This window comes from Doryrhamphus excisus, chromosome 19, assembly GCF_030265055.1.
Source record: "Doryrhamphus excisus isolate RoL2022-K1 chromosome 19, RoL_Dexc_1.0, whole genome shotgun sequence".
NCBI classification, from domain to species: domain Eukaryota; kingdom Metazoa; phylum Chordata; class Actinopteri; order Syngnathiformes; family Syngnathidae; genus Doryrhamphus; species Doryrhamphus excisus.
Genome location: NC_080484.1, coordinates 15247651 through 15261301, shown reverse-complemented (window position 1 = coordinate 15261301; position 13651 = coordinate 15247651). Strand labels below are relative to the sequence as shown.

Here is a 13651-nt window from a genome sequence, read left to right as displayed (position 1 = left end):
TTTGGAGTGGCTAATTAACCTAGCATGTTTTTGGAATGTGGGAGGAAACCGGAGTACCCGGAGAAAACCCACGCATGCACGGGGAGAACATGCAAACTCCACACAGAGATGCCCGAGGGTGGGATTGAACCCTGGTCTCCTAGCTGTGAGGTCTGCGCGCTAACCCCTAGACCACTGTGCCGCCGTAACATGTACAGTACATTCATAATAACATGTAATCCATTTAGACAACAAATATTGTCAACAGCAATATGGCACGGTGGTCTAGTGGTTAGCGTGCAGACCTGCAGACCTCCTTCTCCGGTTCCAAAAACATGCTAGGTTAATTGGCGACTCCAAATTGTCCATAGGTATGAATGTGAGTGTGAATGGTTGTTTGTCTATATGTGCCCTGTGATTGGCCGGCGACCAGTCCAGGGTGTACCCCGCCTCTCGCCCGAAGACAGCTGGGATAGGCTCCAGCACCCCCCGCGACCCTCGTGAGGAAAAGCGGTAGAAAATGAATGAATGAATGAATATGTAGCGTTACATTGGGCCAGTGGCCTTCAGCCATTTTGGAGCCGCTCTCCGCTAGCCTCTGTGGCAAGGTGTCACTACGCCGATAAAATAGTTCTTCGTCTGGTTGGCATTCTTCGCTTTTATAAGCGAAAAATAGCTGCGTCCCCAATACATACATTCTTAGCTGCCTCTTTTTTACCTGCTTTTATATCTTTAGAACGCATTGTGGATGATGATAGAGCGGCACGGCGGTCGAGTGGTTAGCGCGCAGACCTCACAAAGCTAGGAGACGAGGGTTCAATTCCACCCTCTGTGTGGAGTTTGCATGCCGGTTTCCTCCCCCATTCCAAAAACATGCTAGGTTAATTGGCGACTCCAAATTGTCCATAGGTATGAATGTGAGTGTGAATGGTTGTTTGTCTATATGTGCCCTGTGATTGGCCGGCGACCAGTCCAGGGTGTACCCCGCCTCTCTCCCGAAGACAGCTGGGATAGGCTCCAGCACCCCCCTCCGCGACCCTCGTGAGGAAAAGCGGTAGAAAATGAATGAATGAATATGTAGCGTTACATTGGGCCAGTGGCCTTCAGCCATTTTGGAGCTAGCCATTTTGGAGCTAGCCGCTAGCCTGTGTGGCAAGGTGTCACTACGCCGGTAACGTAGTTCTTCGTCTGGTTGACGCTTTTATAGGCCAAAAATAGCTGCGTCCCCAATACATACATTCTTAGCTGTCTCTTTTTTTACCTGCTTTTATATCTTTAGAACGCATTGTGGATGATGATAGAGCGGCGCGCAGACTTCACAAAGCTAGGAGACCAGGGTTCAATTCCACCCTCGGGGCATCTCTGTGTGGAGTTTGCATGCCGGTTTCCTCCCCCATTCCAAAAAAAACATGCTAGGTTAATTGGCGACTCCAAATTGTCCATAGGTATGAATGTGAGTGTGAATGGTTGTTTGTCTATATGTGCCCTGTGATTGGCCGGCGACCAGTCCAGGGTGTACCCCGCCTCTCGCCCGAAGACAGCTGGGATAGGCTCCAGCACCCCCCTCCGCGACCCTCGTGAGGAAAAGCGGTAGAAAATGAATGAATGAATATGTAGCGTTACATTGGGCCAGTGGCCTTCAGCCATTTTGGAGCTAGCCGCTAGCCTGTGTGGCAAGGTGTCACTACGCCGGTAACGTAGTTCTTCGTCTGGTTGACGCTTTTATAGGCCAAAAATAGCTGCGTCCCCAATACATACATTCTTAGCTGCCTCTTTTTTTTACCTGCTTTTATATCTTTAGAACGCATTGTGGATGATGATAGAGCGGCGCGCAGACTTCACAAAGCTAGAAGACCAGGGTTCAATTCCACCCTCGGGGCATCTCTGTGTGGAGTTTGCATGCCGGTTTCCTCCCCCATTCCAAAAAAAACATGCTAGGTTAATTAGCCACTCCAAATTGTCCATAGGTATGAATGTGAGTGTGAATGGTTGTTTGTCTATATGTGCCCTGTGATTGGCTGTACCCCGCCTCTCGCCCCAAGACATGGATGATGATAAAAAAAAAAAGTGCACTTTTCCAGGAAGTCGTCACCTCAGCTGTACTTAATTTTTAAGGCTAATATTTAATGCGGAGGAGCCAACCATTGTGATTGGCTCCTTGGAACATCTGCTAAAGTCCTAAAGACCTTCCATTGGGGTTTCTCCTTATTTACGGGTGCCGCTTACACAGTGCCTGTGTTATTTTTGCTAATAAGGTGTGGAATCAGGATTGTTAATATGATTAATAGGAATATTTATATTTACAGAACATAAGAAGCGACTCTTTGTACATTTATGTTTCGAGGCCGGAAAGGAACATTTGTAAAATTTTTCCAATGAAATAAATGTACTTCCGCCCCCTGTTGGAGGCCGCTTCTTCCATTCCACGGTGTAGGAATCCGTTCCTGGGGGGGGGCTTTTTTCGGTTTTCCACAAATGTTTCAGCTTTTTCCCCCCTCGAAGCCGTGCTTTTGCTACACTTGGATCAGGCAGTAGAAACAGGGGGGGCGTTACTTTCTGCTTGATGGGATCCAGCTGTTGGCGGCGGGGGGGGGGTGCTAGATCCGTTAGAGGGGGTGTGAGCTTGTATTGCTAAATCATCTTAAAGAGGCGACACCAGCGCTCCTGGTTCATTTTGGAGAAAAAAGGGTCTTTCCTGTGAGGCGACCTGGACCGGGGGACTGACATCCTGGTCTGGTGGTCTTAGCCGACCGAGGTGGGGGGTGGGAGTTCCACTACAGGACTCGAGGCAGCACTTTTAAAGGGGGCGTCGAAGGAGCTGTAAAGGAAAAGCGGAGACATGTTTTGTGTCAAACGTTCCTCCGAGCTGTGCTGCTCTGCAAGGTCAGTATTCATCTGTGTTCCCTGCCAAGGAGAGCATTTTCTCTTCTTTTTTTTTTTGACTTTTAGTCCTTAACAGGAAGTTCACACCGCGGCCTAAACGATGAAATATGTATCTGCTTGCAGGATGTTGGCAGCTGTGCTATGCATTCTGATTGGGATCCACTCAGCACACGGACAGGTAGGCACTTTGTTTCATTCATTATGGTCTCCTCAACCCTCATGTTGTGTTGGACCTTCTTCAATGATACCTTCACACTCTGCTGCTACCTGGTCTCCTCCTCTCACATCTCAACCCATTCAAACCAATTCAAAGTCAAAATGTCCAACTCGGGACACGTTGGCTTGCTAGCAGGACTTTTTTGGTTTTGCTTTTTTTTTTTTTTAGTAATGGTTTAATTTCATTTGAACATGCATCAGATTACAATTGAATGCATCCCATAATCAGTTCCCAGTTCCACATGTCCAAAAGGAGTAGGAAGAAGCAAAGCTTATTAAATCCTACCCCTCCATCTGGTACTTTTACAATCACTAACTGTTACATTTGTTCACTTCCTGCTTTCCTAATATAGTTTTTATTTTGTATTATATATTATTATATATTATATATATATATTACTTTCTAATATAGTTTAAGTTTTTATTTGTATTATTTTTTATTTTTATTTGTTTTTTTAATTTTTATTAAAAGTCCCAATTTGCAGAATTAGATGTATAAATATTTTTATAAATACTATAAATTATATCTACACAGTATATATGCATGTATATTGTAATAATATGGTTTAATTTCATTTGAACATGCATCAGATTACAATTGAATGCATCCCATAATCAGTTCACAGTTCCACATGTCCAAAAGGAGTAGGAAGAAGCAAAGCTTATTAAATCCTACCCCTCCATCTGGTACTTTTACAATCAGTAACTGTTACATTTGTTCACTTCCTGCTTTCCTAATATAGTTTTTATTTTGTATTATATATATATATATATATATATATATATATATATATATATATATATATATATATATATATATATATATATATATATATATATATATATATATATATATTACTTTCTAATATAGTTTAAGTTTTTATTTGTATTATTTTTTTATTTTTATTTGTTTTTTTAATTTTTATTAAAAGTCCCGATTGGCAGAATTAGATGTATAAATATTTTTATAAAGACTATAAATTCTATCTACACAGTATATATGCATGTATATTGTAATAATATGGTTTAATTTCATTTGAACATGCATCAGATTACAATTGAATGCATCCCATAATCAGTTCACAGTTCCACATGTCCAAAAGGAGTAGGAAGAAGCAAAGCTTATTAAATCCTACCCCTCCATCTGGTACTTTTACAATCACTAACTGTTACATTTGTTCACTTCCTGCTTTCCTAATATAGTTTAAAATTAATAAAAAAAATATTATTTATATATTATTATAAATATTATAAATGATTATAAAAATAATGTTATAATTTTAAGAATTAAAAATAAGTTTTTTTATTATTATATATTATTGTGACTTTCTAGTATATTTTAAGTTTTTATTATTTTTTATTTTTATTTGTTTTTTAATTTTGATTTGTTTTTATTTTTTTACATTTTATTTAATTCTTTCTCACATGTCACATGGCTGTTCCTGCTGTTGCTGCTGCCACCGGATGGTGTCGCTGTTCCAGCAGACGTGCACAGACGGCTTCACGTATGAGCGCAGGACAAGACAGTGCATAGGTGAGCATCTCTCTCGTGCCGCACATACGCCCGCAACGCACACACATGACCTTTGCTCCGCCTCCCAGATGTGGACGAGTGTCGTACGCTACCCGACGCCTGCAGGGGGGACATGCGCTGCGTCAACCAGAACGGGGGCTACCTCTGCCTCCCTCGGGGGCTCTACAACCAGCCCTTCAGACCAGAGCCCCCACAGGTGCCGCAGCTGCCCGCGTCGGCCGCTCAGAGCGAGACTTTCCAGCCCGCCCCCCCGCAGAGGGCGGCGGAGCCCAGTTACCCCCAGGTGAGCTATCCGGTGCCGTGCATCTTGGGGTACACGCTGGCGGACGACGGCACCTGCAACGGTGAGTGACTTGTAGTCCTCTTGGTCTCGTAGTCCTCTTTGCCTTGTAGTCCTCTTTGTTTTGTAGTCCTCTTTGCCTTGTAGTCCTCTTTGTCTTGTAGTCCTCTTTGCCTTGTAGTCCTCTTGGTCTTGTAGTCCTCTTGGTCTTGTAGTCCTCTTTGTCTTGTAGTCCTCTTTGTCTTGTAGTCCTCTTTGCCTTGTAGTCCTCTTTGCCTTGTAGTCCTCTTTGCCTTGTAGTCCTCTTGGTCTTGTAGTCCTCTTGGTCTTGTAGTCCTCTTTGTCTTGTAGTCCTCTTTGTCTTGTAGTCCTCTTTGTCTTGTAGTCCTCTTTGCCTTGTAGTCCTCTTTGCCTTGTAGTCCTCTTTGCCTTGTAGTCCTCTTGGTCTTGTAGTCCTCTTGGTCTTTTAGTCCTCTCTGCCTTGTAGTCCTCTCTGCCTTGTAGTCCTCTTTGTCTTGTAGTCCTCTTTGCCTTGTAGTCCTCTTTGCCTTGTAGTCCTCTTTGCCTTGTAGTCCTCTTTGCCTTGTAGTCCTCTTTGCCTTGTAGTCCTCTTGGTCTTGTAGTCCTCTTTGCCTTGTAGTCCTCTTTGCCTTGTAGTCCTCTTTGCCTTGTAGTCCTCTTTGCCTTGTAGTCCTCTTTGCCTTGTAGTCCTCTTGGTCTCGTAGTCCTCTTTGCCTTGTAGTCCTCTTTGTTTTGTAGTCCTCTTTGCCTTGTAGTCCTCTTTGTCTTGTAGTCCTCTTTGCCTTGTAGTCCTCTTGGTCTTGTAGTCCTCTTGGTCTTGTAGTCCTCTTTGTCTTGTAGTCCTCTTTGTCTTGTAGTCCTCTTTGCCTTGTAGTCCTCTTTGCCTTGTAGTCCTCTTGGTCTTGTAGTCCTCTTGGTCTTTTAGTCCTCTCTGCCTTGTAGTCCTCTCTGCCTTGTAGTCCTCTCTGCCTTGTAGTCCTCTCTGCCTTGTAGTCCTCTCTGCCTTGTAGTCCTCTTTGCCTTGTAGTCCTCTTTGCCTTGTAGTCCTCTTTGCCTTGTAGTCCTCTTTGCCTTGTAGTCCTCTTTGCCTTGTAGTCCTCTTTGCCTTGTAGTCCTCTTTGCCTTGTAGTCCTCTTTGCCTTGTAGTCCTCTTTGCCTTGTAGTCCTCTTGGTCTTGTAGTCCTCTTGGTCTTTTAGTCCTCTCTGCCTTGTAGTCCTCTCTGCCTTGTAGTCCTCTTTGCCTTGTAGTCCTCTTTGCCTTGTAGTCCTCTTTGCCTTGTAGTCCTCTTGGTCTTGTAGTCCTCTTTGCCTTGTAGTCCTCTTTGCCTTGTAGTCCTCTTTGCCTTGTAGTCCTCTTTGCCTTGTAGTCCTCTTTGCCTTGTAGTCCTCTTTGCCTTGTAGTCCTCTTTGCCTTGTAGTCCTCTTGGTCTTGTAGTCCTCTTGGTCTTGTAGTCCTCTTTGCCTTGTAGTCCTCTTTGCCTTGTAGTCCTCTTTGCCTTGTAGTCCTCTTTGCCTTGTAGTCCTCTTTGCCTTGTAGTCCTCTTGGTCTTTTAGTCCTCTTTGCCTTGTAGTCCTCTTTGCCTTGTAGTCCTCTTCTTCGCCTTCTCATTTGTGGAATGATGGAATCATCCAATCAGCAGTCAGAACTCGGCCAGCCAACAAAGAGGCTGAAGGGCCACATGCGGGTTGCCGACCCCCGGGGTTAGGATGGCCGGCTGTGGTTCCAGGTGTACCTAATGACGGGGGCATACAAACACACTCTTTGTGGGTACCCCCGGCTGCCAAACATGAGCTCATGTGAGGGGGTGGGGGGCACAGGGACACAGGCCCGCCTGTGTGGGTGGCCGGCCCACGGCGTAAACCAATGATGTCATGAACGCCCGTCTGGACGCGGAACAAACACGGCTTTGTCTTCAGCGGGACCGCCGCTCTCTTCACCGATAATGGCGGTGCCGTTTAGGCGCCCTGCCGGAATTTGGCCGTATGGAAAAGTGGAAAAGTGGGTCCCGGCCGGGACCTCCGTGAGACGTTGGCGTCTGGCGTGTGGTTCCGTACTTCCCCGCCGCCCACCTCAGCCTTTGAGTGCCGGAAAGAACACAGGCCGCTTGTTCACCAGCGAGTGAACCTGTGGCGCCCTCCTGGTCCCGCCCCCTTTTTGCGAGCCCCCACTCTCACTTTTATTGACTTGTCAACTTCTACCTCTAAATTCTACTACCACTACTAAGAAGTACTGCTTGTATTAGTGGTAACAGCAGGTCAAAATTATTGTAGTATTAGTAGTAGTAATGGATCCAACTTGTAGTAGTATTAGCAGTAGTAATATTAGTACTAGAGCTTCTTGTGAGATGACGTTTAGAAAGATGTGGTGTCAGACCAGACGTCCTGTGGACCAGTCAGAGGGGACCAGACCCACAAACAAGTCCCAAGGTGCCCCCCCTCCGAAAGGTCAGCAGTCTGGTTGCCGGACGTTATCACCCCCCCCCCCCCCCCCCAAAAAAAAAGCAAACAAAGGAATATTGGATGTCTTTCCCTGGCGAGGAAGTGTGCAAGGAATTTGCAGCGTAATCGGAGAGATCTTTCGTGCGGCGCACAAACAAATGGAAAGGCAGACCCGGAATGTCGAAACAAAGACCGGAGGCTGAAGGCCACCGCCAGGGAGGGAAGGGAGATTGCTGCTCCGCTGCTTCTTGGGATGGAAGTCTCAGGCCGCCGCCAACTTTATCGCGGAACAATCAGTCTCCCGCGACGGAACAATAACAGCTTCGGATCACATTCCTTGGCATTCATTATGGCTATCTGACACCTCGACTTGATATAACGTAGACGCCGTACACCATGGCATCATAGTGTATACGCATAGACGCCATGACATCATAGTAATCATATATAGACATCATATCTAAAGCTCCAGAAGCTGAAGCTTCAAGAAGTCTGCTTTTTCAGTATGTGATACTGCGGCCGGCCACTAGATGTCGCCAAACCGCCATCTTACCATAATCACATTTGTCTGACATGTGCTGCTTTTGTTTTTCTCAGACATCGACGAGTGCGAGACCAACTCCCATCACTGTAACCCCACCCAGGTGTGCATCAACACTGCGGGGGGCTACACCTGTTCTTGCACTGAAGGCTTCTGGCTGATCGGGGGTCAGTGTCAAGGTAAGACGCCATCACTCCTCCTAGACGCCCCCTTAAAACCACAAAGCCAGATGCAGCAATTGTGTACCATGGCATTATTTATATAATTGCAAGAAGGAAAGCTACAAAAAGACAATAAAATGAAATAATCAGTAGAATTGGAAGAAGAAAAAAAAACACCTTTCATTTTATGAGAATAAATTCCAAATATTGAGTTGAATTCTAACGAGAAGAAGACTTGCAGTTTGATAATAAACTGCAAATATTACAAAGGAAAAATGATGCCCTTTTAGTTGCATGGAGTTGAAATATTCCAGAAAATGTTGTGTGTTTAAGTTGTAATATTATGAGGAAAAAATATTGTAATTTTTGGAAATTGGAAATTAAAAAAAACACAAGAAATTGAAAAAACAGCTGGAAATTTATAAGAATAATACCCAAATATAAAGTTGTATTCTTATGAGTAAAAAAAAATCAATATTGTGAAGGTAAATGTCATTGTAGTAGCATAGAATTGAAATATTTTTCTAAAAAAAACTGTATTTATCGTATAGTATAGCAAAAACTCGAAATAGTCACGAAAGGTAATATTATGAGGAATAAAGAACATGAATTTTGGGGGAAAGTTTAAACATTAGGGGAACATTGGAAGCGGTACAGAAAATGAATGGATGGGATATGTGGTAAAACGGCGCCCCCTTGCGGTAGGCTGAAAAAGTCCAATGACTGCATCTCCTTTCCTTTGCAGATATTGACGAGTGTCGCTATGGTTACTGCGAGCAGCTTTGCGCTAACGTGCCCGGCTCGTATTCCTGCTCGTGCAACCCGGGATTCACGCTCAACCCTGACAACAGGAGCTGTCAAGGTGCGTTCAGTGACCTCGATGTTAACATTACAGCTAAATGTGTGCAACAGGGACAACACATCACAATAGTCATGTGACCAGTAGTTGAAGAAGAAATAGTAGCTGTATATGTTGTAATAACAAATCAAATTTTCATTGTTATGATGATAATTTTTTCAATTTGATCTTAATACTCCATCATAAAAAATAATGGAAATTTAAGACTTCTTATTATTGAAGAATTATTATTATTGTTATTATTTTATTTTATTATTATTATTTTATTTTATTAGTAGTATTTTATTTTTTTATTTTATTATTATTATATTTACAAAATTTACGAGAATTTAGTGACATAAAAAGAAGTGCTAATGTGGAAGCTTTTTTCAATTTGATCTTAATACTCCATCATAAAAAATAATGGAAATTGAAGAGTTATTATTATTGAAGAATTATTATTATTGTTATTATTATTTTATTATTTTTTATATTATTATGTTTTTATTATTATTATATTTACAAAATTTACGAGAATTTAGTGACATAAAAAGAAGTGCTAATGTGGAAGCTTTTTTCAATTTGATCTTAATTTTCCATCATAAAAAATAATGGAAATTGAAGACTTATTATTGAAGAATTATTATTATTGTTATTATTGTTATTATTATTTTATTTTTTATATTATTATTATTTATTTTTTTTTAATTATTATTATTATATTTAAAAAAATTGAGAATTTAGTGACATAAAAAGAAGTGCTAATGTGGAAGCTTTTTTCAATTTGATCTTAATACTCCATCATAAAAAAATAATGGAAATTGAAGACTTATTATTATTGAAGAATTATTATTATTGTTATTATTTTATTATTTTTATTATTATTTTTTATTATTATTATATTTACAAAATTTCCGAGAATTTAGTGACATAAAAAGAGGTGCTAATGTGGAAGCTAAGTGACTGTCGTGCAATGATGGCCGCATGCCCCTCGCCATCACACGTTTATATAGAGAGCGAGCTAGCTAGCTAGCAATGTCAGCGTGTTTGCGTTGTGCTTGTCAGACGTGAACGAGTGCGAGGACGAGCCGTGCAGTCACACCTGCTTCAACAACCACGGCTCCTTCATGTGCAACTGTGACGAGGGTTTCGAGCTGGCGGCGGACGGAACCTCCTGCATCGGTAAGCGGACACGTCGCCGTATTAGCTCCCGTGACGCTGAAGCCGTTCCGTGTTTGTCCGCAGACGTGGACGAGTGCAGCTTCTCGGAGTTCCTGTGTCAGCACCGATGCGTCAACGCGCCGGGGTCCTTCTCCTGCATCTGTCCACCCGGCTACTACGTGTACGAGGACGGCAGGAGCTGCGAAGGTGCCCGCGCTTTTCTTCGGGGACGCCGCCGTTTTGCTCTCCTTGTGACGTTTGAACTGACGTCCGTTGTTGTCGTGTGCTTGCTTTTGAAGACGTCAATGAATGTGAGACTGGTAACAACACCTGCACCACAGAACGAGTCTGTTTCAATTTCCAGGGAGGCCACACGTGCCTGGCTCCGCTACAATGTCCGCCTCCTTACGTTGAAGTGGGAGACAAGTGAGTGCGTCCCGCGCGTCACCGTTTTGTCCACAAAGCCGCCGCCGCCGCGTCTGTCTCACCGCGTGTCTGTCCTCGTGCAGCCAGTGCATGTGCACCACTGACAACCCCTCCTGCCAGGACCAGCCCTTCACCATCCTCTACCGACACATGGACTTGTCGTCCGGACGCAGCGTTCCCGCCGACATCTTCCAGATGCAGGCCACCACGCGCTACCCGGGCGCCTTCTACATCTTCCAGATCAAGTCTGGCAACGAGGGACAAGAGTTTTACATGAGGGTAAGGACCCGTTTGGTCAGTCCACATGGCGGTCATTACACACAGCAGCAGTCATTGGGCGATCATAAAACTAAACAGCAGTCATTGGTCAGTCCACATGTTGTCATTACACACGAGAGCAGTCATTGGGCAATCATAAAACTAAAGAGCAGTCATTGGTCAGCCCACATATCGGTCATTGGGCGATCATAAAACTAAACAGCAGTCATTGGTCAGTCCACATGTTAGTCATTTAACACAGCGGTAGTCATTGGTCGATCATAAAACTAAACAGCAGTCATTGGTCAGTCCACATGTTGGTCATTACACACAACAGCAGTCATTGGGCGCTCATAAAAGGAAACAGCAGTCATTGGTTGGCCCACATGTTGGTCATTACACATAACAGCAGTCATTGGGCGCTCATAAAATGAAACAGCAATCATTGGTCAGTCTACATGTTAATCATTTAACACAACAGCAGTCATTGGGCGATCATAAAACTAAACAGCAGTCATTGGTCAGTCCACATGTCAGTCACTTAAAACAGCAGCATTCATTGAGCGATCATAAAACTAAGCAGCAGTCATTGGTCAGTCCACATGTCAGTCATTACACACAGCAGCAGTCATTGGGCGATCATAAAACTAAAGAGCAGTCATTGGTCAGTCCACATGTTGTCATTACACACAAGAGCAGTCATTGGAGAGTCATTAAACCAAACTGTAGTCATTGGTCATTCTACATGGCAAGTCATTATAAGTCATTAATCAGTCACAAAGGGGCAGTCATGGGTCGGTCTATACATCAAGTCCTGGCACACAGCACTAGTCAGTCTTTTGACATCAGCAGCCACTGGTTAGTACACGTGTCAATCATTTCATACCGCAGCAGTCATTGGTGAGTCTACATGTCAGTCATTGCTTACGCTAGCAGTTATTGGTCAGTCCGGTATAAAACATGTGGTACAGCACTATGTATTCATTTACTAGTAGTAACTGGTCAGCTGTAAAGGTTTAGGTCTGTCCTGCAGTACGCTCAACCACCAGCAGATGGCGCCATATGTTGGTGTTCCAAGAATACTAGCTGGTGGAGTTTACTCGAACTCGTCTATGTGACCAACCTGCCTTCCTTCCCTCTAGCAAACCAGCAACATGAGCGCCACGCTGGTCCTGTCGCGGCCCATCAAGGGTCCCAGAGAGGTGGTCCTGGACCTGGAGATGGTCACGGTCAACAACGTCATCAACTTCCGCGGCAGCTCCATCATTCGCCTGACCGTATACGTGTCGGAACATCCCTTCTGACGCGTCCACGGACCTTCACGGCCATTTTGCACATCATTACATCTGAATGGAAGTCACCCCGCCCTGCTTTAATGGACTCTGGGCTTTTAAGGCCCGTAATATGGACGCTTTGGCGGGATGCGCGTGGTGTACAATTTCTGGCATCCTCTTAGAATGACCGCACGCCGTCGTATTCTCAACACCGCCTCAGATGAGCTGTGAGTGTGACTTTTATTGTATCGTCATCCGTCACAATAAACGTCCGTATGAGCAGCAGGCCGCTGAAACCGCTGGAACGCCTTTTTCTTTGCTTCCCTTCTGGGAAGGAAGCAGAAACACGCTCAGTCCAGGAATTAGACACGTCCACGGCGACCACGACAGGATCTTTTTACAACACAAAATAGATAATAGTCCTCATCAGTTAAGATATGTCAATCACTACACGCAATAGCAGGCATGTCAGCTGTCAATCACTACACATGGCAACAGTCGCTGGTCAGTCTGGCCGTCATTAAGACATAACAGCAGCAGTCATGGGGCAGTCGACCTGTCCATTACACATGACAGCAGTCAATGGTCAGTCTACTTGTCACTCATTACATGCAGCAACAGTCGTTGGTCAGTCTACGTGTCAGCCATAATGCAAAGAAGCAGTCATTGGTCGGTCTGTGTCAGCCATAACACAGAGAAGCAGTCGTTGGTCAGTCCGTCAGTCATAGCACAAAGAAGCAGTCGTTGGTCAGTCTACGTGTCAGCCATAGCACAAAGAAGCAGTCGTTGGTTGGTCTACGCCTCAGTCATAGCACAAAGAAGCAGTCATTGGTCAGTCCACATGTCGTCATTACACACAGCAGCAGTCATTGGAGCGTCATTAAACCAAACCGTAGTCATTGGTCAGTCTACGTGTCAGCCATAACACAAAAAAGCAGTTGTTGGTTAGTCTATGTGTCAGCCATAGCACAAAGAAGCAGTCGTTGGTCGATCTACATGTCAGCCATAATGCAAAGAAGCAGTCATTGGTCAGTCTACATGTCAGCCAGAACACAAATAAGCAGTCGTTGGTCGGTCTGTGTCAGCCATAACGCAAAGAAGCAGTCATTGGTCGGTCTACATGTCAGCCATAATGCAAAGAAGCAGTCATTGGTCGGTCTACATGTCAGCCAGAACACAAAGGAGCAGTCATTGGTCGGTCTACATGTCAGCCATAACGCAAAGAAGCAGTCATTGGTCGGTCTACATGTCAGCCATAATGCAAAGAAGCAGTCATTGGTCGGTCTACATGTCAGCCATAACACAAAGAAGCCGTCGTTGGTCGGTTTACATGTCAGCCATAACACAAAGAAGCAGTCATTGGTCGGTCTGTGTCAATCATTACAGTGATTTGACTTGGCCTTGAAGTCATTGTTCAGTCTACATGTCCATGTACGTATTAAGCAGCAGTCGCTGGTATACAGTACATACAGTACATACAGTACAGACTGTATATCAGCACTTTTTAGGTGACTTGTATAGTATATGAAATACCAGGTTGTACTGCCTATTGTTCTATACTTTAGCATACATTACCTTCAAGTACTTCCACGTTTCCCGTATGCACCATCAGCGTGTTTGTTTGGGAGGGAGGGAGGCGG

General features: G+C 44.2%; 1 protein-coding gene across 2 annotated transcripts; it reads left to right on the top strand.

Annotated features, from left to right (window-relative positions):
* Nucleotides 1–2598: 2598 nt before the first annotated feature.
* fbln5 (fibulin 5) lies at nucleotides 2599–13597 on the top strand. Of its 2 annotated transcripts, none has more exons than XM_058057024.1 (11): nucleotides 2599–2862; nucleotides 2986–3040; nucleotides 4561–4612; nucleotides 4681–4956; nucleotides 7950–8072; nucleotides 8800–8916; nucleotides 9958–10074; nucleotides 10138–10260; nucleotides 10353–10479; nucleotides 10563–10758; nucleotides 11880–13597. In XM_058057024.1, exons 1-11 carry the CDS (start codon nucleotides 2819–2821, stop codon nucleotides 12039–12041), a joined length of 1392 nt encoding a protein of 463 aa, XP_057913007.1. In that variant the 5' UTR covers nucleotides 2599–2818; the 3' UTR covers nucleotides 12042–13597. The 2 variants fall into 2 exon arrangements, with proteins under 2 accessions (XP_057913007.1, XP_057913008.1); XM_058057025.1 differs by having other exon boundaries at nucleotides 2601–2862; nucleotides 4564–4612; nucleotides 11880–13596.
* Nucleotides 13598–13651: the final 54 nt, after the last annotated feature.